General features: G+C 38.3%; 4 protein-coding genes across 5 annotated transcripts in view; all 4 read left to right on the top strand.

Moving 5' to 3' along the window:
• Positions 1 to 1859: 1859 nt before the first annotated feature.
• Positions 1860 to 5099, top strand: LOC114470746 (protocadherin alpha-8-like). The gene is made up of 2 exons (XM_028459081.1): positions 1860 to 4235; positions 5031 to 5099. Exons 1-2 carry the CDS (start codon positions 1860 to 1862, stop codon positions 5097 to 5099), a joined length of 2445 nt encoding a protein of 814 aa, XP_028314882.1.
• Positions 5100 to 7952: 2853 nt separating this feature from the next.
• Positions 7953 to 22450, top strand: part of LOC114470587 (protocadherin alpha-C2-like) — a 171065-nt gene continuing 156567 nt past the window's right edge. For both annotated transcript variants that reach the window (XM_028458841.1, XM_028458847.1), the window contains exon 1: positions 7953 to 10421. In XM_028458841.1, the coding sequence (XP_028314642.1) occupies positions 8052 to 10421 (2370 nt within the window). In that variant the 5' untranslated portion in view covers positions 7953 to 8051. The remainder of the gene's footprint in view (positions 10422 to 22450) is intronic.
• Positions 12644 to 15171, top strand: LOC114471500 (protocadherin alpha-8-like). Its single transcript, XM_028460339.1, has one exon. It carries the CDS (start codon positions 12772 to 12774, stop codon positions 15169 to 15171), a length of 2400 nt encoding a protein of 799 aa, XP_028316140.1. The 5' UTR covers positions 12644 to 12771.
• LOC114471499 (protocadherin alpha-8-like) lies at positions 18855 to 21356 on the top strand. The gene has a single exon (XM_028460338.1). The coding sequence runs from the start codon at positions 18954 to 18956 to the stop codon at positions 21354 to 21356; it is 2403 nt and encodes an 800-aa protein (XP_028316139.1). The 5' UTR covers positions 18855 to 18953.

Here is a 22450-nt window from a genome sequence, read left to right as displayed (position 1 = left end):
ATGCCAGAAGTCGATCTGGCAAGCTGTAACGTTCCACTGCTTTTCTTATTTGCTTGGAAAGTTTTGACCGTATTTCTTAGATAAAGAATGTTTCGGCCGTTTTGTGGATGCAAACAAGTGCATGTAAAATACAATCTGTTGCAACATTTGTAAAAGTGTTTTGCTATTTGGCATTTTTTGCCAACTAATTATGTAAATTTCTTATCAAAATACTACATTTGTTCTACAAGTGTTTTGCTATATATATATATATTTAGATAATTATGTATATTTGTTTTCAAAGTTGTAAATTTGTTGTGGCATTTGTAAATGTGTTTTGCAGTTCTCAGCCACCAATTGGCACAAAATCCTAGTTTGTTGCTGTTTTCCCTGCACCTGTTGCCATTCTTTAGGCCAGCTTAGGCAACTGGTGGCCCGCGGGCCACATATGGCCTTCGGTCTAATTTTGTGTGGCCCCCAAAACAAATTCCTAAAAATTGTATTTCAAGATGTTGGAAGAAATATAAAGTCCCACACAATAACTCTCAAAACACAAAATGACAACAAAGACAGACACAACAAGCACTTGATCAAACAAAATGACTGCCAAAACTCACACACACAAAAAAAGAAACCAACACATTACAGAATAGATTTAAAGACGCACAAACTGTCAACAAAAGTGCACAAAATGACAGGAAAATACAGAATCAGAATCAGAAAAACTTTATTCCTCTCTGTGGGGTAATAAGAAAGACAGAGTAGCATATAAGAAACAAAGAAAGAATCATAAATGAAAACAACACTAATTATAATAATTATACCAAACAAATGAAAACAACAAATAAACAGAAATTGACCCTAAAAACACACAAATCGAGAACCAAAATGCGGAAAGTGGCAGAAAAATACAGAAAATTACAACAAAAACATGCAACATGACTAAAAACTGACAAAACAAAATCACAGACAAAGCCCCCCAAAAAAGACCCCCCACGCCCCCCCTCATGTGTTAATGCTCAGATCAATCATTATTCTAAATGCTGACATAAATGTTGATAATGTGGCCCTCGGATCAGATACATAGATTTTTTTTGGCCCCCGCTGTGATGGTGTTGCCCATCCATGCTTTAGTTTAGACTGTTATATTTGCCAACAGAACACATGCAGGTACATCTAAATAATAATAATAATAATAATAATAATAATAATAATAATAATATTATGAAAAAGTTTTATATTTTTTGTCAGTCATTTCAGAAAGTCAAACCATATATGATATAGGTTCATGACACATAGAGTGAATTATTTCAAGCCTTGTCTTTTTTTAAATTTGGATGAGTATGGCTTATTTTGAAAACCCAAAATTCAGAAGCTTTACATTTTTGCTTAACATATCTTTTTTTTTTTTTTTTTTTAATGATCTTATGTAATATTATAATTTTCTGAGACATTGAATTTCGGGTTTCCTTTATCTTTAAGCCACAATCATCAACATTTCAAGAAATTAAGCCTGTAAATATTTAACTATATGTCATGAGCCTATAACATAAATGGGTTTGACTTTCTGAAATGACTGACCAAAAATATTGAACATTTTCATGATATTCTATTTTTTTCTTTTTTTTCTTTGATGTACCTGTTCATTGTATCGCATTGTAATATTTTGAATGCTTCAGTCATGCGCTCTGATATCCTCTTGGTGTCACCATAACATTAGACAGCAGGCATGCATTGTCCCTCCCTTGGAAAAGCTTTTGTTTGGTGCTTCACATCTTCTTCAGTTGTAAATCGATCTGCAGACGGAATAAACTGGTGTTGCAGCGACTGGATTTGACGGATTAAATTGGTCTCCAGTGTAAATGTGTGGATGGATAAGGATGGAGAAAGGAAGACGAGCTCGATGCAGTGCGGGATGGTTTTCATTTCATCTGAGTCTGAGTCTGATGCTGCTGCTGCTGGGTGTCGGAGAGCAGGCTTTGGCTGAATTGCGCTACTCCGTGCCAGAGGAGACGAAAGAAGGAACCGTTGTTGGAAACGTGGCTAAAGATCTTGGCCTGGATAAATCATCTTTGAACGATCGAAGGTTCCGTGTTGTTTCTGGATCGAAGGACGCTTTGTTTGAGGTAAACGCGGACAATGGCGCTCTGCAAGTGCGGGAAAAAATCGACAGGGAAGAGCTTTGTCACGGTGGAGGTGCGTGTCTGACGGAGCTGAAAATCCTGGTGGAAAACCCTTTGGAAATGCACCACGTTGTCATAGAAATAACCGATGTAAACGATCACTCGCCCAGCTTTCCTGAAAAAGAGCAACATTTTCAAATAGCAGAGCACACCTCACCGGGGACACGGTTTCAACTTCACGCAGCCCGTGATCCAGATGCTGGAATGAACACTATTCGTACGTATGCGCTCACATCTAATGAACACTTTGAAATAGATTTGAGTCAAAATGATGAGGACAAAATACCTTTTTTGGTTTTAAAAAAGCCCTTAGACAGAGAACAAAAGAGTAAACATTCATTTCGTGTAACTGCGGTAGATGGTGGTAAACCTCCACGATCTGGGACATTGAATGTGTCCATTACTGTTCTTGATATTAATGACAACAGGCCGACATTCAAACAGGACACCTATCAAATAGAAACAAATGAAAACGTTGCAGTTGGAAGAATTCTGGCTAAAGTTTCAGCAATAGATCCAGATGAAGGTGATAATGGAAAAATTGAATACAGTCTCAGTAAAGCCTTAGCACGTAAGGTTTATGATATATTTGAGTTAAACCATTTAAGTGGAGAAATCAAATTAAAACAGTCATTGGATTATGAGGAGTCAGATATTTACAAACTCGACATTGAAGCCTCGGACAAGGGAACGCCCCCTTTAATAGGAAGATGTAGAGTAGTTGTGAAAATTAAAGATGTTAATGACAATTCACCAGAAATCGAGATCACTTCATTGACAAATAAAGTGTTTGAAGATTCAAAGCCAGGTACGGTAATATCACTTATTAGTGTGACAGATAGAGATTCGGGGCTTAATGGTAAAATAATATTGCAGATAATGAATGATGTGCCTTTTGAATTAAAACCATCTTATAAAGAAAATATTTATTCACTGATGACCAAAGAAAAGCTAGATCGAGAAGAAGTGTCATTTTATGAGATCAAATTACAAGCTTCTGATTGTGGTGAACAACCATTATCAACAGTGAAAACCCTGGGGATTCAGATAATAGATATAAATGATAACAGCCCACAATTTGATAGAAATAAGCTACATTTTTATTTGATGGAAAATAATGTCGCAGGTGCATCAATATTCTCCCTCACAGCATCAGACAAAGATGTGAATGAAAATTCTGCAGTTTCATATCATATTGTAAGAGGAGGGAGTGAAACAGATATGACATCATTCCTAAACATAAACTCTGATAATGGTCAAATCTCAGCTCTGAAGAGTTTTGACTTTGAGGCTGTGAAAACGTTCCAGTTCCAAGTTGTTGCCACAGATTCTGGAACTCCGTCACTGAGCAGCAACGTCACAGTCCACTTGTTCATTCTGGATCAGAACGACAACGCTCCAGTCATCCTGTATCCAGTCAGCTCCAACGGCTCTGCTGAAGGTGTGGAGGAGATTCCCCGCAATGTCCACGCAGGACACTTGGTGACCAAAGTCCGAGCCTATGACGCTGATATAGGATATAACGGCTGGCTGCTCTTCTCACTGCAGGAAGTGAGTGACCACAGTCTGTTTGGTTTGGACCGCTATACAGGACAGATCAGAACACTTCGCTCATTCACAGAGACAGACGAGGCTGAGCACAAACTGCTCATACTGGTCAAAGACAATGGCAACGCGTCACTGTCAGCAACAGCTACTGTGATGGTCAAAGTGGTGGAGCCCAAAGAGGCTTTTGCAGCCTCTGATGTTCAAAGTGCAGCTAAAGATGATGAAGACAGTGATGTGACTTTTTACCTGATGATCACTCTGGGAGCAGTTTCACTGCTTTTTGTCATCAGCATCATCGTGCTGATTGCAATGCAGTGCTCCAAATCCACAGACTATACTTCTAAATATCTGCAGGAGCCAAACTATGATGGGACACTGTGTCACAGCATCCAGTACAGATCAGGAGATAAACGCTACATGTTGGTTGGACCCAGGATGAGTATTGGATCTACTATAGTCCCTGGAAGTCATGCTAACACACTGGTTCTACCTGATAGGAGGAGAACATCTGAGGAGGTAAGACATGTACAAGCCTTTCCTCTTTGTGCTGAACTTTCTTTTCTTTGAAACATTTTGCTCAGGTGTCTTGTCGTTCACAAACCTATAGATAACCATTATGTTGTCTACATTTTCCTCGAGGGCTTAAAGTGATGTAACATTTACTCAGTCCGCCATTATGTTTCAAATCAATTGCTGCTAAAACATAATGAATGGCTTATTTCCGAGAGGATTTTTATAACTTGCACACTTTCTTATTTGTTGATTTACATGTTGAGTATCCAGTCATTTGTGGACTATATTACATACAGCCCTATTGCTTAGGACATTGTAAAGTTTTGAAATGTTGATTGCCATATGGGAATATATAATTGGACTGGTTCTGTGATTGGGTTTTGTATATATCGGGGACTAGAATTATTTGTGCAAAATAATTGACACAAATATTGGTTACTCTTTGTAGTGAAAAGACTAGTGGAATGCATAACCCTTTGCCATCTGTTTTCAGTTAGTCATGTTTACATATACTGTAAACCTTTTGTTTTTTTCATCGTATAATTGAGGCTTCGTTTGTATTTATGGTGTTTTGTTATTGTTTGGACCCTAAGTGCACTCAAGAGTTATGGGATTTCAGATTTCAGAGCAGAATTCAGTTTAAACTTTTTCTATTTATTTTTCTTCTTTGGCTGGTGTAACATATTTACAGCCAAAACAGAAAACCAAAAACTGAGCAAACACAAAAGAGAAGGGCATTGGGATGCCAGGCTACATTTTACAAATCCTGAACATATCTACTTTACCCTCTGTTTGTTTTGCTGTCAGCTTTACCAGTTGCTCACTCAGGGTGTCTCCCTGAGTGAGCCTCCATTTATAGGCAGTCTATACCTGTAACTCCTCCCACAGGCAAACCAAACCCAATCCAAAATCAATTAACTCAGTATCAAAATAAATTCATACAAATAACATGAATTATCCAATAATTGATAATAAATTCATGTTAATTCATTCACCTCCAATGTTTTAAAAATACATAACAAACAAAATATTACACAAACACTCCTGTACAATTTTTTTTTCCCAACACCAGCCCACCAAACACCCCTATTTACATTACTTGGTTTAGTCCCTCTGGTTTCCTGCAAACCTGGAAGTGCTTCTGTCAAAATGGTGGTGAGTTAGCTGCTAGCAAACAAACAAACACAAATGCTGGTAGGCCTTTGCCTGCACAGTGGAAGATGTTTGACCAGTAACATGGTTATTGAAGACGGTGCACAAGCATAACGAAAACAGTAACCAGAACAATGATAACAGAATGATGATGGCAGTAGCAACAAGTTAACAGATGTTAAGCTGCCGCCCTGTCCAGGGTGTACCCCCACCTTGTGCCCAGTGTGAGCCAGAGATAGGCACCGGCAGACCCCCGCGGCCCTGAAAAACAGGAACAAGGGGATCTGAAAATGGATGGTTGAGTCTCATTGAACATTGAAGACCGTTCATTGTTCATTTCTCATCAGCGCCCATCACCCCACCACTTTTTTGGGTTCAGGTTGGGGTTTATACCTATATTACCTTGTTACCCACATGGCACATTTGGCATGGCACGGATTTACAGTTCCTAAATGTAGCTATACTTAGTTTGATAATCTTTTTTTGTTGAAATTGAATTTATTGGGGTCATTGTTTTTTTAAATGTATTTTGACAAATTTTATTATGATTAGATGCCTTTGGGAAGCTCCAGTTGAGCAAGATTTGGTCTTTTCTTTTTTAAGTAAATGAGATGTTTACTGTATGCAAACTATGGAACCGTGGCAAGATTTATTACCAAAAAAAACACGTGGGGGGTGAAAGTAACTAACTTTTACTTTGAATGCTAATGAATTTAACTACTTTTTACATGTACTTGAGGACAATTTCAATCAAGTAACAGTACTTCTACCTGAGTAGGATATATCAGTACACTTTACATCCTCTGCAAATATGGTGTTTGTACTACAGCTATTGTAAAAACAGGTTTCAAAGAGAAAAATAGATTTTAATCCACATTTAAATAACTTGATATGGTGCAGTTGAGCTTAATAATGTCACAGGGTTCCAACTTCCAACCATGTTTAGGTTGTCAGTCAATCACTTGTTCCTCAGAGATTGGGTTAAAGTATCTGCGTGACATGATGACAGTTGTGGATGAGACTGGAACATCTGACCAAATGTGTGTGGGAGTGTGATTATTATATTGTGCGTGTGTTTTATGTTATTAATTGTATTGAATGTGTTTGGAGGAGGGTGTGCTTGGGTTAGTGATCCAGGGCGCGCAACTGGGCGGTGCTTGACCATGCGCTGCAGGGTTATGTATTGTGTTGTAGAAAGTTTTATGTGTGTGCGCACTCTGGTTTTTGGTGTGGCTGGGGAATGTGCTTTTGCATGTGTGGTTCGATTGTATGTGCGCTTGATGTGTAACATGTGCCACACGGGCGGGCGGTGCTTTCTGCGACCACTCGTGACATCAGTTATCTTTTTTTTTAAGTCCGCTCGTGATGCGCGTCTGTGTCGGTTTGTCGTTGTTGTGAGGCTGTGGTTTGAGTTCATTGTCGGTCAGTGTTATGCTTGTTGTGAGCGCAGCGTGGTTTTTGCTTTGCTTTAAGGGTGGATGAGCATGCGCACTGACACCAATACCTTATACAATCAGGACGTCACAGGCGTGACGCACACGGGAGAGTGCTGCAGGAATTCCTCCGCCTGTGCGGGTTTATTGGACCCCACAAGAATGCGCTGGGACCCTCACCTTATAGTCCTCGTGTGCCTGTCCTGTACCTTTAATTGTTACATGTTTATTAGACTAAAGACTACTTCACCACAACTCTGTGTCTACCTGAGTCCTGCATCTGGGTCCGAATTTACCGGCTGTGACTGGTCGCGATTATAAAGAAAGTCACTGCTTAATATAATATCTATACCAGATTTCAGTGTCATAGCTAGTGGTTTCCAACCTTTTTTTTTTTTTTTTTGACTCTTGGCCCCATTTTGATATCAAGAATTTCTTTTTCTTTTTTTTTCTTTTTCCAAGAATTACTGTTTGATCATGTTTGTTATACTGAATTACAAATACTGAGTAGCCAGGATTAGTGACAAATTATGCCAGCATATTTTATACTATCCGTTTTGGAGTCAGTCGAGAAAGGCTGATACTTTTATTATGCTATAACATTTTTTTAATAACCAACCTCATTCAATTCATTGATTTTCAAAAAAGATTATTCGGCGCTTTTTTTATTTTAATTTTTTTTATTTATTTAGAATTAACAATTTTGACAAGGAGAAGTTATATCATGCAGTTACACACCTGCTTTTGATTGAATGTTTTGAAAGATTCACTTATTTGAACACATTTAAAGTCCTGCTATGTGCTAAGTGGAAGGATTACCAACATTGTGCTGCAAATCATTAAAAAAAAAAATGTACTACTTTTGTATTTACCTTTTAACAATACATTTAGACCAATGAAGCTTATATTTATTGTTTTGTTTAAGAAAAAAGTAATTGGGGTTAGAAAAATCAATAACAAAGAGTCTCGACCTTATTTTTGATCGCTTTGCAAGTTAATCTTATTTTATGTGATCTTAACTTGTATTTATCTTCATTGAAATGAGAAATCTGCTAGACTTAGTCCACTTGGCGTCAGTGTTATATCATTTATTGCTGGGTAAGGGTTCCTCCCCTTTAAAACCACCCTTTGTTTGCGAGCTGAGGACGGACGCGTAAAGGGAGACAGTCGTGTTTCCTAAACAGCATCTGTAGATGGTCGGATGGTCAGCGTTGAACGGAGCAGGTGATGATCTTGTGAGTAAATGAGCGCTTTAAGAAGAATGGGGAGAGAAAAGCAGAGAGGATGGAGCGGACACCTCTGGCTTGTGTTCCAGCTTTGTCTGATGCTGATTTTTGGACGAGAGGCGACGGCTGAACTGCGATATTCTATCCCTGAGGAGATGAGAGAGGGGGCATCTGTTGGAAATGTTGCAAAGGATCTCGGTCTGGATAAAAGCTCCCTGATGGACAGACGGTTGCGTGTTGTGTCGGGATCCAAGGACGCTTATTTTGACGTGAACCCGGACAATGGTGCCTTGCAGGTTCGTAAAAAAATTGACAGAGAGGAAATGTGTCACGGCAATGGCGCATGTACAATAGAGCTTAAAATCCTAGTCGAAAATCCGTTGGAAATCCATTATGTTATTGTAGAAATTACAGATATAAATGATAATTTTCCTGTTTTTTCTGAAAATGAACAAGCATTTCAAATATTTGAGCATGCGACTCCCGGGACCAGATTTGAACTCCACAATGCACGTGATCCAGATAGTGGGATAAACACTGTTCGTACTTATACCATAACAACAAATGATCTCTTTGATATAGAGATGAGTCCAAGTGATGAGGAAAAAATCCCATTTTTAGTGCTGAAGAAGTCCTTAGACAGGGAACAAAAGAATAAACACCAGCTTCTTGTAACAGCTATTGATGGAGGCAAACCCCCAAGATCAGGAACACTTAATATTTCTATTACTGTTCTTGATATGAATGACAATCCTCCAAAATTTAGCCAGGATACATATATTATACAAATATTCGAAAATGTTTCAGTTGGTACAATTATTGCACAACTGTCAGCAGTAGATCCAGATGAAGGGACAAACGGGGAAATAAAATACAGTCTAAGTAAAACATTAGCACGTAAGGTTTATGATAAATTTGAATTAGACAGTTTAAATGGAAAAATAACATTAAAAGAGCCGTTGGATTATGAAGATTCAGACATGTACAGGCTCGATGTGCAGGCTTCAGATAAAGGCTCTCCTCCATTAACAAGCCGTTGCAGAGTAATTGTAAAAATAAAAGATATTAATGATAATGCACCAGAAATAGAAGTCACATCATTGTCAAAAACAGTGCCTGAGGATTCAAAGCCTGGGACTGTGATTTCACTAATCAGTGTATCTGATAAAGACTCAGGGGTTAATGGTAAAATTATTTCAAGTTTGTCTGAAAATGTTCCTTTTGAGTTAAAACCTTCATATAAGGAAAATACATATTCAGTTGTTACGAAAGGATTCTTGGATCGAGAGCAGGTGACTTATTATGAAATATCAGTGAAAGCTACAGACTGTGGTGAGCCTCCATTGTCTACTGTCAGAAATCTGATCATTCATATATCAGATGTAAACGACAACAGACCACAGTTCTCAGAGAGTCCTCTAAAGTTTTATTTGTTAGAAAATAACATTGCTGGAAAGTCTATATTTTCACTGAGCGCTAAAGACAATGATGTGAATGAAAATGCTGTTATTTTATATAATATAGCAAGAGGCGGAGGTCCAGATATATTGTCTTTTCTAAATATAAATTCAGAAACTGGAGACATTGTTGCTCTGAAGAGTTTTGACTTTGAGGCTGTGAAAACGTTCCAGTTCCAAGTTGTTGCCACAGATTCTGGAACTCCATCACTGAGCAGCAACGTCACAGTCCACGTGTTCATTCTGGATCAGAACGACAACGCTCCAGTCATCCTGTATCCAGTCAGCTCCAACGGCTCTGCTGAAGGTGTGGAGGACATTCCTCGTAATGTTCACGCAGGACACTTGGTGACCAAAGTCCGAGCCTATGACGCTGATATAGGATATAACGGCTGGCTGCTCTTCTCACTGCAGGAAGTGAGTGACCACAGTCTGTTTGGTTTGGACCGCTATACAGGACAGATCAGAACACTTCGCTCATTCACAGAGACAGACGAGGCTGAGCACAAACTGCTCATACTGGTCAAAGACAATGGCAACGTGTCACTGTCAGCAACAGCTACTGTGATGGTCAAAGTGGTGGAGCCCAAAGAGGCTTTTGCAGCCTCTGATGTTCAAAGTGCAGCTAAAGATGATGAAGACAGTGATGTGACTTTTTACCTGATGATCACTCTGGGAGCAGTTTCACTGCTTTTTGTCATCAGCATCATCGTGCTGATTGCAATGCAGTGCTCCAAATCCACAGACTATACTTCTAAATATCTGCAGGAGCCAAACTATGATGGGACACTGTGTCACAGCATCCAGTACAGATCAGGAGATAAACGCTACATGTTGGTTGGACCCAGGATGAGTATTGGATCTACTATAGTTCCTGGAAGTCATGCTAACACACTGGTTCTACCTGATAGGAGGAGAACATCTGAGGAGGTAAGATCATTTTGCAAACCATCTGTTCATTAGTGCCTTTCTTTGTGCATTCTCAATCAAGTTAATTACATTAAATGGTATTTTAAAGGTGTGTAACATTATTAAAGAAAACAATTAAAGAAAAACATTTGTCTCCACTCATTGGGGCTGAAATGTATGGAAGCCCATTCCTGCCAGTAAAAAAAAAACAATAACAAATTAACATCCTGACATACTAAATCAGATATATGAGATAGTATCTCAAAATTCTGTAATGCTAAGTATTAATGTGGAGATACTGTCTTAAAGGTCCAAATGGTCTTCCATGTGATGCGCCAAAGCTAGTTGGAAGGGGCTGAGAAAAATCTTTACAGACATCATCAAAGAAGTCATCACTTTCAAATTGGAGTTGTTTATGAGGAATCTCCTTAAATCAGAATCAGCCTCCACACCCTGGAGAGAAAGCTACAGATCAACCAACAGTGGAAGAAATGAAGTAAGACAGATGAGACTCAAGTGGCAGCATTTATAGACCTTTATAGACCTTTATTTTCCATCAGTTGCAAATGTCTGACAGGCAACACGACGACAGACAAATGCACCAAAAATGTTGGATGGCCAGGAAAATTACTGACAGTGCATCAACTGATGTGACTGATTTTATAGAAACACAGTTCACATTATTTCACTGCGTTGTCATGCACAAGTACACATAACCCTCATGAAGCTCACTTTTAGATTCCTGTGGGGTGTTAAAACATGCACATTTCCTGTGAGAGTCAGTGTTTCAAAAACAGCTTGAACGTGAGTGTGAACACAGTCACCAAAGGCATAATTATGAGATGGTATCTTATAATTATGACTTAGCATCTCATAATTATGAATAATTATCTCATAATTATGACTTGTATTTTTTTTTTTTACTATCATTGTTTTATTTTTCCTGCGTTTTTTTTTTTTTATTTATTTATTTATTTATTTATTTTTTATTTATTTTTTATTTATTTTTTTTTATTGTTGGGAATGGACTTCCATAGAAATATTTATTTATTTTTATTTTTTTTAAATACTTAAAATCTTATATTTTAAGATAACCTGTGTACATTGACTATCATTAAACCATCTCTGCTTTTAACACATAGCACACTTTGAGTTCAGTTTCTACAATTTTTCCCTAAAGGTTCTTAGTTTAAATTAAAACAAAATGATATTTTTTTATGGGTTACTTGAAATTTCATAAACATTTAAATAATTAAGTATCTTAATGTATTTACAGTTTTTGTGCACAGGATATTCACTAAACGTGTCTGAGAGCTTGAGACCAGACTGTCGCTGTCCTTGGTGCTGAAATCTTCAAGCGTTTATTTATTTATTTTTTTTTTAAGTCAATGCGCAACATATTCTGCAGTGTTACTTGTTTTTGCTTGAGAAGCAGTTTCTTTGTGTCCTTAGATAAGACACTTCACCCACATTGTCTAGCATGAATGTGGTGTGTGAGTGTTGGTGGTGGTGGTCGGAAAGGCCGATGGCGCACTATGGCAGCCTCGCTTTTGTCAGTCTGCCCCAGGGCAGCTGTGGCTCAAACTGTAGCTTACCATCACTGTGTGGAATGAACGAATAATGCACATCAAAGTAAAGCACTTTGAGTGTCAATTAAAAGCACTAAATAAAATCCAATGCATTATTATTATTATTATTATTATTATTATTATTATTATTATTATTATTATTATTATTATTATTATTGTTGTTATTGTTTTTATTGTTAATATTATTATTAATAATAATAACCATTTCAAACTTCTGCAAAGCTTTTCCTTTCCAAACGTTGCTGTATGAGGTATAAACTGCATGAATCTTTAGACTTTTGGTCCTAAATTATTTGTATATTGCGTAGGTGTATTTTATTTGAGCTGATAAACCCTGTTTAATATGCAGTGCTTTGATTTCTATATGGTGTTGTGGTCCAATAGCCTTTTTGTATTTGTGTTTTTTCTAAAGGATTGTGATAGGCACAAATTATTTAATATGCTTAGCAACATTCAGTCGATTATAAAAATTTTATATATGAATGAATACTTTTTAAACTATTTTAAGTGATTACTCCCCCTTGTGGTAATATGTTTGGACACTTGGTGTCAGTGTAGGTTATGTTTATAGGATTGTACGAGGTGTTTTTACGTCATTTGCTTCTATTGAACAGCGCCTGCCTTTTTTTTTAATCATTTCTGCATCACATCGCTTCCTACGGTCAGGATTGTACACCAAGCTCTGCAGCTTCTTTCCACACACGTTTTGTGTCGGTTTTGGTCGGCTCTTATCGACTGGATTTAAAACCACAACACGTCAATGGACTGTTTTGTGTTCCATCATGGAACAAAGAAGACGGAGCGAGGCGCGGTGGTGGCTTGCTTTCATGCTGCTTTGGGACATTTTGTGGAGCGGAGCTTTGGCACAAATCAGGTATTCCATATCTGAAGAGGTTCAAGAGGGAACTGTTGTCGGAAATATAGCTAAAGATTTGGGATTGGACAGGAATGCTCTCAGAAACAGAGGATATCGCGTTGTGGCAGGCTCATCTGAGCCCCTGTTCGAGGTCAATCAGAATGACGGGGTCCTGTATTTGAAACAAAGAATAGACAGGGAGGAGACGTGCGAACGCACAACCCCGTGTTTGATTAATTTAAAGACCGTACTAGAAAACCCACTAGAGATCCATTATGTAACAGTGGAAATATTAGATATCAATGACCATGCGCCTGTTTTTCCAGAAAAAGAAAAAAGGCTTGAAATTTCCGAGTCCGCTTCTCCTGGAGCGCGTTTTCAACTCCAAGCTGCACAGGATCCAGACGTAGGCCTGCTCGGTGTTCAGCACTATAAACTGAGCCATAATGATCATTTCAGAGTGGAAGTGAAGGACAGGGGTGAGGATCGGAAGATGCCGATTTTAGTTCTGCAGAAACAGTTGGATAGAGAAACAGTGCGACAGCTTAAACTGCGTCTGACGGCTATTGATGGAGGTAAACCCGCCAAATCAGGTGATATAAATATAATTATTGACGTTCTGGATGTTAATGATAACTCACCTGTGTTCACAAAGGAGTCTTACTCTGTTACAGTTAAAGAAAATGTCCCTGTGGACACAGTAGTCATTCAGGTAAATGCAACTGATTTGGATCAGGGAGCTAACAGTGAAATAATATATTTATTTGGAAAAGATGTGGATTCAAAATTAATGAAACTCTTTAGTATAGATGAAAACACTGGGGAAATCAAAGTGAAAGGTAAATTAGATTTTGAGAAAAGCCGCAGTTATGAATTAGACATTCAAGCTTCAGATAAAGGACCAGTTCCACTAACAACAGATAAAATTGTAATTATATCTGTTATTGATGTGAATGACAATGCACCTGAGATAGATGTGACGTCATTTTCAAGCTCAATAAGTGAAGATTCAAAAATAGGATCTACAGTAGCCCTTATCAGTGTGACTGATTTAGACTCTGGAATCAATGGTAAAGTTATTTGCACAATTAAACAAGACTTTCCTTTTACATTATCTCCTTCATTACAAGACAATATGTACGCTGTTGTGACCACGTCACAGTTAGACAGGGAAACAGTTTCAAAATATGATGTAACAATTGTTGCAAAAGATTCAGGTGAACGCTCATATTTAACAGAGAGAACTATAAGCGTTGTAGTGTCTGATGTAAATGATAACCGTCCACAATTTTTATTGAGCCCTTATACATTTTATATAGTTGAGAATAATAGCCCAGGAGCAACTGTGTTTTCAGTGAAAGCCACTGACCGCGATGAAGGTGATAATGCCATTATTTCTTATCATATTTTACGACAAATTGATGGAAATAAGTTGACGTCATTCCTAAACATAAATTCAGAAACTGGAGACATTGTTGCTCTGAAGAGTTTTGACTTTGAGGCTGTGAAAACGTTCCAGTTCCAAGTTGTTGCCACAGATTCTGGAACTCCGTCACTGAGCAGCAACGTCACAGTCCACGTGTTCATTCTGGATCAGAACGACAACGCTCCAGTCATCCTGTATCCAGTCAGCTCCAACGGCTCTGCTGAAGGTGTGGAGGACATTCCCCGCAATGTCCACGCAGGACACTTGGTGACCAAAGTCCGAGCCTATGACGCTGATATAGGATATAACGGCTGGCTGCTCTTCTCACTGCAGGAAGTGAGTGACCACAGTCTGTTTGGTTTGGACCGCTATACAGGACAGATCAGAACACTTCGCTCATTCACAGAGACAGACGAGGCTGAGCACAAACTGCTCATACTGGTCAAAGACAATGGCAACGTGTCACTGTCAGCAACAGCTACTGTGATGGTCAAAGTGGTGGAGCCCAAAGAGGCTTTTGCAGCCTCTGATGTTCAAAGTGCAGCTAAAGATGATGAAGACAGTGATGTGACTTTTTACCTGATGATCACTCTGGGAGCAGTTTCACTGCTTTTTGTCATCAGCATCATCGTGCTGATTGCAATGCAGTGCTCCAAATCCACAGACTATACTTCTAAATATCTGCAGGAGCCAAACTATGATGGGACACTGTGTCACAGCATCCAGTACAGATCAGGAGATAAACGCTACATGTTGGTTGGACCCAGGATGAGTATTGGATCTACTATAGTCCCTGGAAGTCATGCTAACACACTGGTTCTACCTGATAGGAGGAGAACATCTGAGGAGGTAAGACATGTACAAGCATTTCCTCTTTGTGCTGAGCTTTCTTTTCTTTGAAACATTTTGCTCAGGTGTCTTGTCGTTCACAAACCTATAGATAACCATTATGTTGTCTACATTTTCCTCGAGGGCTTAAAGTGATGTAACATTTACTCAGTCCGCCATTATGTTTCAAATCAATTGCTGCTAAAACATAATGAATGGCTTATTTCCGAGAGGATTTTTATAACTTGCACACTTTCTTATTTGTTGATTTACATGTTGAGTATCCAGTCATTTGTGGACTATATTACATACAGCCCTATTGCTTAGGACATTGTAAAGTTTTGAAATGTTGATTGCCATATGGGAATATATAATTGGACTGGTTCTGTGATTGGGTTTTGTATATATCGGGGACTAGAATTATTTGTGCAAAATAATTGACACAAATATTGGTTACTCTTTGTAGTGAAAAGACTAGTGGAATGCATAACCCTTTGCCATTTGTTTTCAGTTAGTCATGTTTACATATACTGTAAACCTTTTGTTTTTTTCATCGTATAATTGAGGCTTCATTTGTATTTCTGGTGTTTTGTTATTGTTTGGACCCTAAGTGCACTCAAGAGTTATGGGATTTCAGATTTCAGAGCAGAATTCAGTTTAAACTTTTTCTATTTATTTTTCTTCTTTGGCTGGTGTAACATATTTACAGCCAAAACAGAAAACCAAAAACTGAGCAAACACAAAAGAGAAGGGCATTGGGATCCCAGGCTACATTTTACAAATCCTGAACATATCTACTTTACCCTCTGTTTGTTTTGCTGTCAGCTTTACCAGTTGCTCACTCAGGGTGTCTCACTGAGTGAGCCTCCATTTATAGGCAGTCTATACCTGTAACTCCTCCCACAGGCAAACCAAACCCAATCCAAAATCAATTAACTCAATATCAAAATAAATTCATACAAATAACATGAATTATCCAATAATTGATAATAAATTAATGTTAATTCATTCACCTCCAATGTTTTAAAAATACATAACAAACAAAATATTACACAAACACTCCTGTACAATTTTTTTTTCCCAACACCAGCCCACCAAACACCCCTATTTACATTACTTGGTTTAGTCCCTCTGGTTTCCTGCAAACCTGGAAGTGCTGCTGTCAAAATGGTGGTGAGTTAGCTGCTAGCAAACAAACAAACACAAATGCACAGTGGAAGATGTTTGACCAGTAACATGGTTATTGAAGACGGTGCACAAGCATAACGAAACCAGTAACCAGAACAATGATAACAGAATGATGATGGCAGTAGCAACAAGTCAACAGATGTTAAGCTGCCGCCCTGTCCAGGGTGTACCCCCACCTTGTGCCCAGTGTGAGCCAGAGATAGGCACCGGCAGACCCCCGCGGCCCTGAAAAACAAGAACAAGGGGATCTGAAAATGGATGGTTGAGTCTCATTGAACATTGAAGACCGTTCAATGTTCATTTCTCATCAGCGCCCATCACCCCACCACTTTTTTGGGTTCAGGTTGGGGTTTATACCTATATTACCTTGTTACCCACATGGCACATTTGGCATGGCACGGATTTACAGTTCCTAAATGTAGCTATACTTAGTTTGATAATCTTTTTTTGTTGAAATTGAATTTATTGGGGTCATTGTTTTTTTAAAATGTATTTTGACAAATTTTATTATGATTAGATGCCTTTGGGAAGTTCCAGTTGTGCAAGATTTGGTCTTTTCTTTTTTAAGTAAATGAGATGTTTACTGTATGCAAACTACGGAACCGTGGCAAGATTTATTACCAAAAATACACGTGGGGGGTGAAAGTAACTAACTTTTACTTTGAGTGCTAATGAATTTAACTACTTTTTACTTGTACTTGAGGACAATTTCAATCAAGTAACAGTACTTCTACTTGAGTAGGATATATCAGTACACTTTACACCTCTGCAAATATGGTGTTTGTACTACAGCTATTGTAAAAACAGGTTTCAAAGAGAAAAATAGATTTTAATCCACATTTAAATAACTTGATATGGTGCAGTTGAGCTTAATAATGTCACAGGGTTCCAACTTCCAACCCTGTTTAGGTTGTCAGTCAATCACTTGTTCCGCAGAGATTGGCTTAAAGTGTCTGCGTGACATGATGACAGTTGTGGATGAGACTGGAACATCTGACCAAATGTGTGTGGGAGTGTGATTATTATATTGTGCGTGTGTTTTATGTTATTAATTGTATTGAATGTGTTTGGAGGAGGGTGTGCTTGAGTTAGTGATCCAGGGCGCGCAACTGGGCGGTGCTTGCCCATGCGCTGCAGGGTTATGTATTGTGTTGTGTAGAAAGTTTTATGTGTGTGCGCACTCTGTTTTTGGTGTGCCTGGGGAATGTGTTTTTGCATGTGTGGTTCGATTGTATGTGCGCTTGATGTGTAACATGTGCCGCACGGGCGGGCGGTGCTTTCTGCGACCGCTCGTGACATCAGTTATCTTTTTTAAGTCCGCTCGTGATGCGCGTCTGTGTCGGTTTGTCGTTGTTGTGAGGCTGTGGTTTGACTTCGTTGTCGGTCAGTATTGTGCTTGTTGTGAGCGCAGCGTGGTTTTTGCTTTGCTTTAAGGGTGGATGAGCGCATGCGCACTGACACCAATACCTTATACAATCAGGATGTCACAGGCGTGACGCACACGGGAGAGTGCTGCAGGAATTCCTCAGCCTGTGCGGGTTTATTGGACCCCATAAGAATGCGCTGGGACCCTCACCTTATAGTCCTCGTGTGCCTGTCCTGTACCTTTAATTGTTACATGTTTATTAGACTAAAGACTACTTCACCACAACTCTGTGTCTACCTGAGTCCTGCATCTGGGTCCGAATTTACCGGCTGTGACTGGTCGCGATTAAAAAGAAAGTCACTGCTTAATATAATATCTATACCAGATTTCAGTGTCATAGCTAGTGTTTTCCAACCTTTTTTTTTTTTTTTTTTTTTTTGGCTCTTGGCCCCATTTTGAAATCAAGAATTTCTTTTTTTCTTTTTTTTTTTTCTTTTCAAGAATTACTTTTTGATCATGTTTGTTATACTGAATTACAAATACTGAGTAGCCAGGATTAGTGACAAGTTATGCCAGCATATTTTATACTATCCGTTTTGGAGTCAGTCGAGAAAGGCTGATACTTTTATTATGCTATAACATTTTTTATAATTTTGTTTTTTTTTTTTAAACCAACCTCATTCAATTCATTGATTTTCAAAAAAGATTATTCGGCGCTTTTTTTATTTTAATTATTTTTTTTTTTATTTAGAATTAACAATTTTGACAAGGAAAAGTTATATCATGCAGTTACACACCTGCTTTTGATTGAATGTTTTTGAAAGATTCACTTATTTGAACACATTTAAAGTCCTGCTATGTGCTAAGTGGAAGGATTACCAACATTGTGCTGCAAATCATTAAAAAAATGTACTACTTTTGTATTTACCTTTTAACAATACATTTAGACCAATAAAGCTTATATTTATTGTTTTGTTTAAGAAAAAAAGTAATTGGGGTTAGAAAAATCAATAACAAAATGTCTCGACCTTATTTTTGATCGCTTTGCAAGTTAATCTTATTTTATGTGATCTTAACTTGTATTTATCTTCATTGAAATGAGAAAGCTGCTAGACTGAGTCCACTTGGCGTCAGTGTTATATCATTTATTGCTGGGTAAGGGTTCCTCCCCTTTAAAACCACCCTTTGTTTGCGAGCTGAGGACGGACGCGTAAAGGGAGACAGTCGTGTTTCCTAAACAGCATCTGTAGATGGTCGGATGGTCAGCGTTGAACGGAGCAGGTGATGATCTTGTGAGTAAATGAGCGCTTTAAGAAGAATGGGGAGAGAAAAGCAGAGAGGATGGAGCGGACACCTCTGGCTTGTGTTCCAGCTTTGTCTGATGCTGATTTTTGGACGAGAGGCGACGGCTGAACTGCGATATTCTATCCCTGAGGAGATGAGAGAGGGGGCATCTGTTGGAAATGTTGCAAAGGATCTCGGTCTGGATAAAAGCTCCCTGATGGACAGACGGTTGCGTGTTGTGTCGGGATCCAAGGACGCTTATTTTGACGTGAACCCGGACAATGGTGCCTTGCAGGTTCGTAAAAAAATTGACAGAGAGGAAATGTGTCACGGCAATGGCGCATGTACAATAGAGCTTAAAATCCTAGTCGAAAATCCGTTGGAAATCCATTATGTTATTGTAGAAATTACAGATATAAATGATAATTCTCCTGTTTTTTCTGAAAAGGAACAAGCATTTCAAATATTTGAGCATGCGACTCCCGGGACCAGATTTGAACTCCACAATGCACGTGATCCAGATAGTGGGATAAACACTGTTCGTACTTATACCATAACAACAAATGATCTCTTTGATATAGAGATGAGTCCAAGTGATGAGGAAAAAATCCCATTTTTAGTGCTGAAGAAGTCCTTAGACAGGGAACAAAAGAATAAACACCAGCTTCTTGTAACAGCTATTGATGGAGGAAAACCCCCAAGATCAGGAACACTTAATATTTCTATTACTGTTCTTGATACGAATGACAATCCTCCAAAATTTAGCCAGGATACATATATTATACAAATATTCGAAAATGTTTCAGTTGGTACAATTATTGCACAACTGTCAGCAGTAGATCCAGATGAAGGGATAAACGGAGAAATAAAATACAGTCTAAGTAAAACATTAGCACGTAAGGTTTATGATAAATTTGAATTAGACAGTTTAAATGGAAAAATAACATTAAAAGAGCCGTTGGATTATGAAGATTCAGACATGTACAGGCTCGATGTGCAGGCTTCAGATAAAGGCTCTCCTCCATTAACAAGCCGTTGCAGAGTAATTGTAAAAATAAAAGATATTAATGATAATGCACCAGAAATAGAAGTCACATCATTGTCAAAAACAGTGCCTGAGGATTCAAAGCCTGGGACTGTGATTTCACTAATCAGTGTATCTGATAAAGACTCAGGGGTTAATGGTAAAATTATTTCAAGTTTGACTGAAAATGTTCCTTTTGAGTTAAAACCTTCATATAAGGAAAATACATTTTCAGTTGTTACGAAGGGATTCTTGGATCGAGAGCAGGTGACTTATTATGAAATATCAGTGAAAGCTACAGACTGTGGTGAGCCTCCATTGTCTACTGTCAGAAATCTGATCATTCATATATCAGATGTAAACGACAACAGACCACAGTTCTCAGAGAGTCCTCTAAAGTTTTATTTGTTAGAAAATAACATTGCTGGAAAGTCTATATTTTCACTGAGCGCTAAAGACAATGATGTGAATGAAAATGCTGTTATTTTATATAATATAGCAAGAGGAGGAGGTCCAGATATATTGTCTTTTCTAAACATAAACTCAGAAACTGGAGAAATCTCAGCTCTGAAGAGTTTTGACTTTGAGGCTGTGAAAACGTTCCAGTTCCAAGTTGTTGCCACAGATTCTGGAACTCCATCACTGAGCAGCAACGTCACAGTCCACGTGTTCATTCTGGATCAGAACGACAACGCTCCAGTCATCCTGTATCCAGTCAGCTCCAACGGCTCTGCTGAAGGTGTGCAGGAGATTCCCCGCAATGTCCACGCAGGACACTTGGTGACCAAAGTCCGAGCCTATGACGCTGATATAGGATATAACGGCTGGCTGCTCTTCTCACTGCAGGAAGTGAGTGACCACAGTCTGTTTGGTTTGGACCGCTATACAGGACAGATCAGAACACTTCGCTCATTCACAGAGACAGACGAGGCTGAGCACAAACTGCTCATACTGGTCAAAGACAATGGCAACGTGTCACTGTCAGCAACAGCTACTGTGATGGTCAAAGTGGTGGAGCCCAAAGAGGCTTTTGCAGCCTCTGATGTTCAAAGTGCAGCTAAAGATGATGAAGACAGTGATGTGACTTTTTACCTGATGATCACTCTGGGAGCAGTTTCACTGCTTTTTGTCATCAGCATCATCGTGCTGATTGCAATGCAGTGCTCCAAATCCACAGACTATACTTCTAAATATCTGCAGGAGCCAAACTATGATGGGACACTGTGTCACAGCATCCAGTACAGATCAGGAGATAAACGCTACATGTTGGTTGGACCCAGGATGAGTATTGGATCTACTATAGTCCCTGGAAGTCATGCTAACACACTGGTTCTACCTGATAGGAGGAGAACATCTGAGGAGGTAAGATCATTTTGCAAACCATCTGTTCATTAGTGCCTTTCTTTGTGCATTCTCAATCAAGTTAATTACATTAAATAGTCTTTTAAAGGTGTGTAACATTATTAAAGAAAATTAAACAAAAACATTTATCTCCACTCATTGGGGCTGAAATGTATGGAAGCCCATTCCTGCCAGTAAAAAAAAACAATGACAAATTAACATCCTGACATACTAAATCATATATATGAGATAGTATCTCAAAATTATGTAATGCTAAGTATTAATTTGGAGATACTGTCTTAAAGTTCCAAATGGTCTTCCATGTGATGCGCCAAAGCTAGTTGGAAGGGGCTGAGAAAAATCTTTACGATGACTCATCATCGATGAAGTCATCACTTTCAAATTGGAGTTGTTTATGAGGAATCTCCTTAAATCAGAATCAGCCTCCACACCCTGGAGAGAAAGCTACAGATCAACCAACAGTGGAAGAAATGAAGTAAGACAGATGAAACTCAAGTGGCAGCATTTATAGACCTTTATAGACCTTTATTTTCCATCAGTTGCAAATGTCTGACAGGCAACACGGCGACAGACAAATGCACCAAAAATGTTGGATGGCCAGGAAAATTACTGACAGTGCATCAACTGATGTGACTGATTTTATAGAAACACAGTTCACATTATTTCACTGCGTTGTCATGCACAAGTACACATAACCCTCATGAAGCTCACTTTTAGATTCCTGTGGGGTGTTAAAACATGCACATTTCCTGTGAGAGTCAGTGTTTCAAAAACAGCTTGAACGTGAGTGTGAACACAGTCACCAAAGGCATAATTATGAGATGGTGTCTTATAATTATGACTTAGCATCTCATAATTATGACTTGTATTTTTTTATTTTTTTTTACTATTATTGTTTTATTTTTCCTGCGTTTTTTTTTTATTGTTGGGAATGGACTTCCATAGAAATATATATATGTATATATATATATATATATATATATATATATGTATATATATATATATATATATATATATATATATATATATATATATATATATTTTAAAAATACATAAAATCAGATATTTTAAGATAACCTGTGTACATTGACTATCATTAAACCATCTCTGCTCTTAACACATAGCAC

This window comes from Gouania willdenowi, chromosome 10 (genome assembly GCF_900634775.1).
Source record: "Gouania willdenowi chromosome 10, fGouWil2.1, whole genome shotgun sequence".
Lineage (NCBI taxonomy): Eukaryota > Metazoa > Chordata > Actinopteri > Blenniiformes > Gobiesocidae > Gouania > Gouania willdenowi.
The sequence above is the reverse complement of the archived record's forward strand: the minus strand, read 5'-3'. Positions and strand labels throughout refer to the sequence as shown.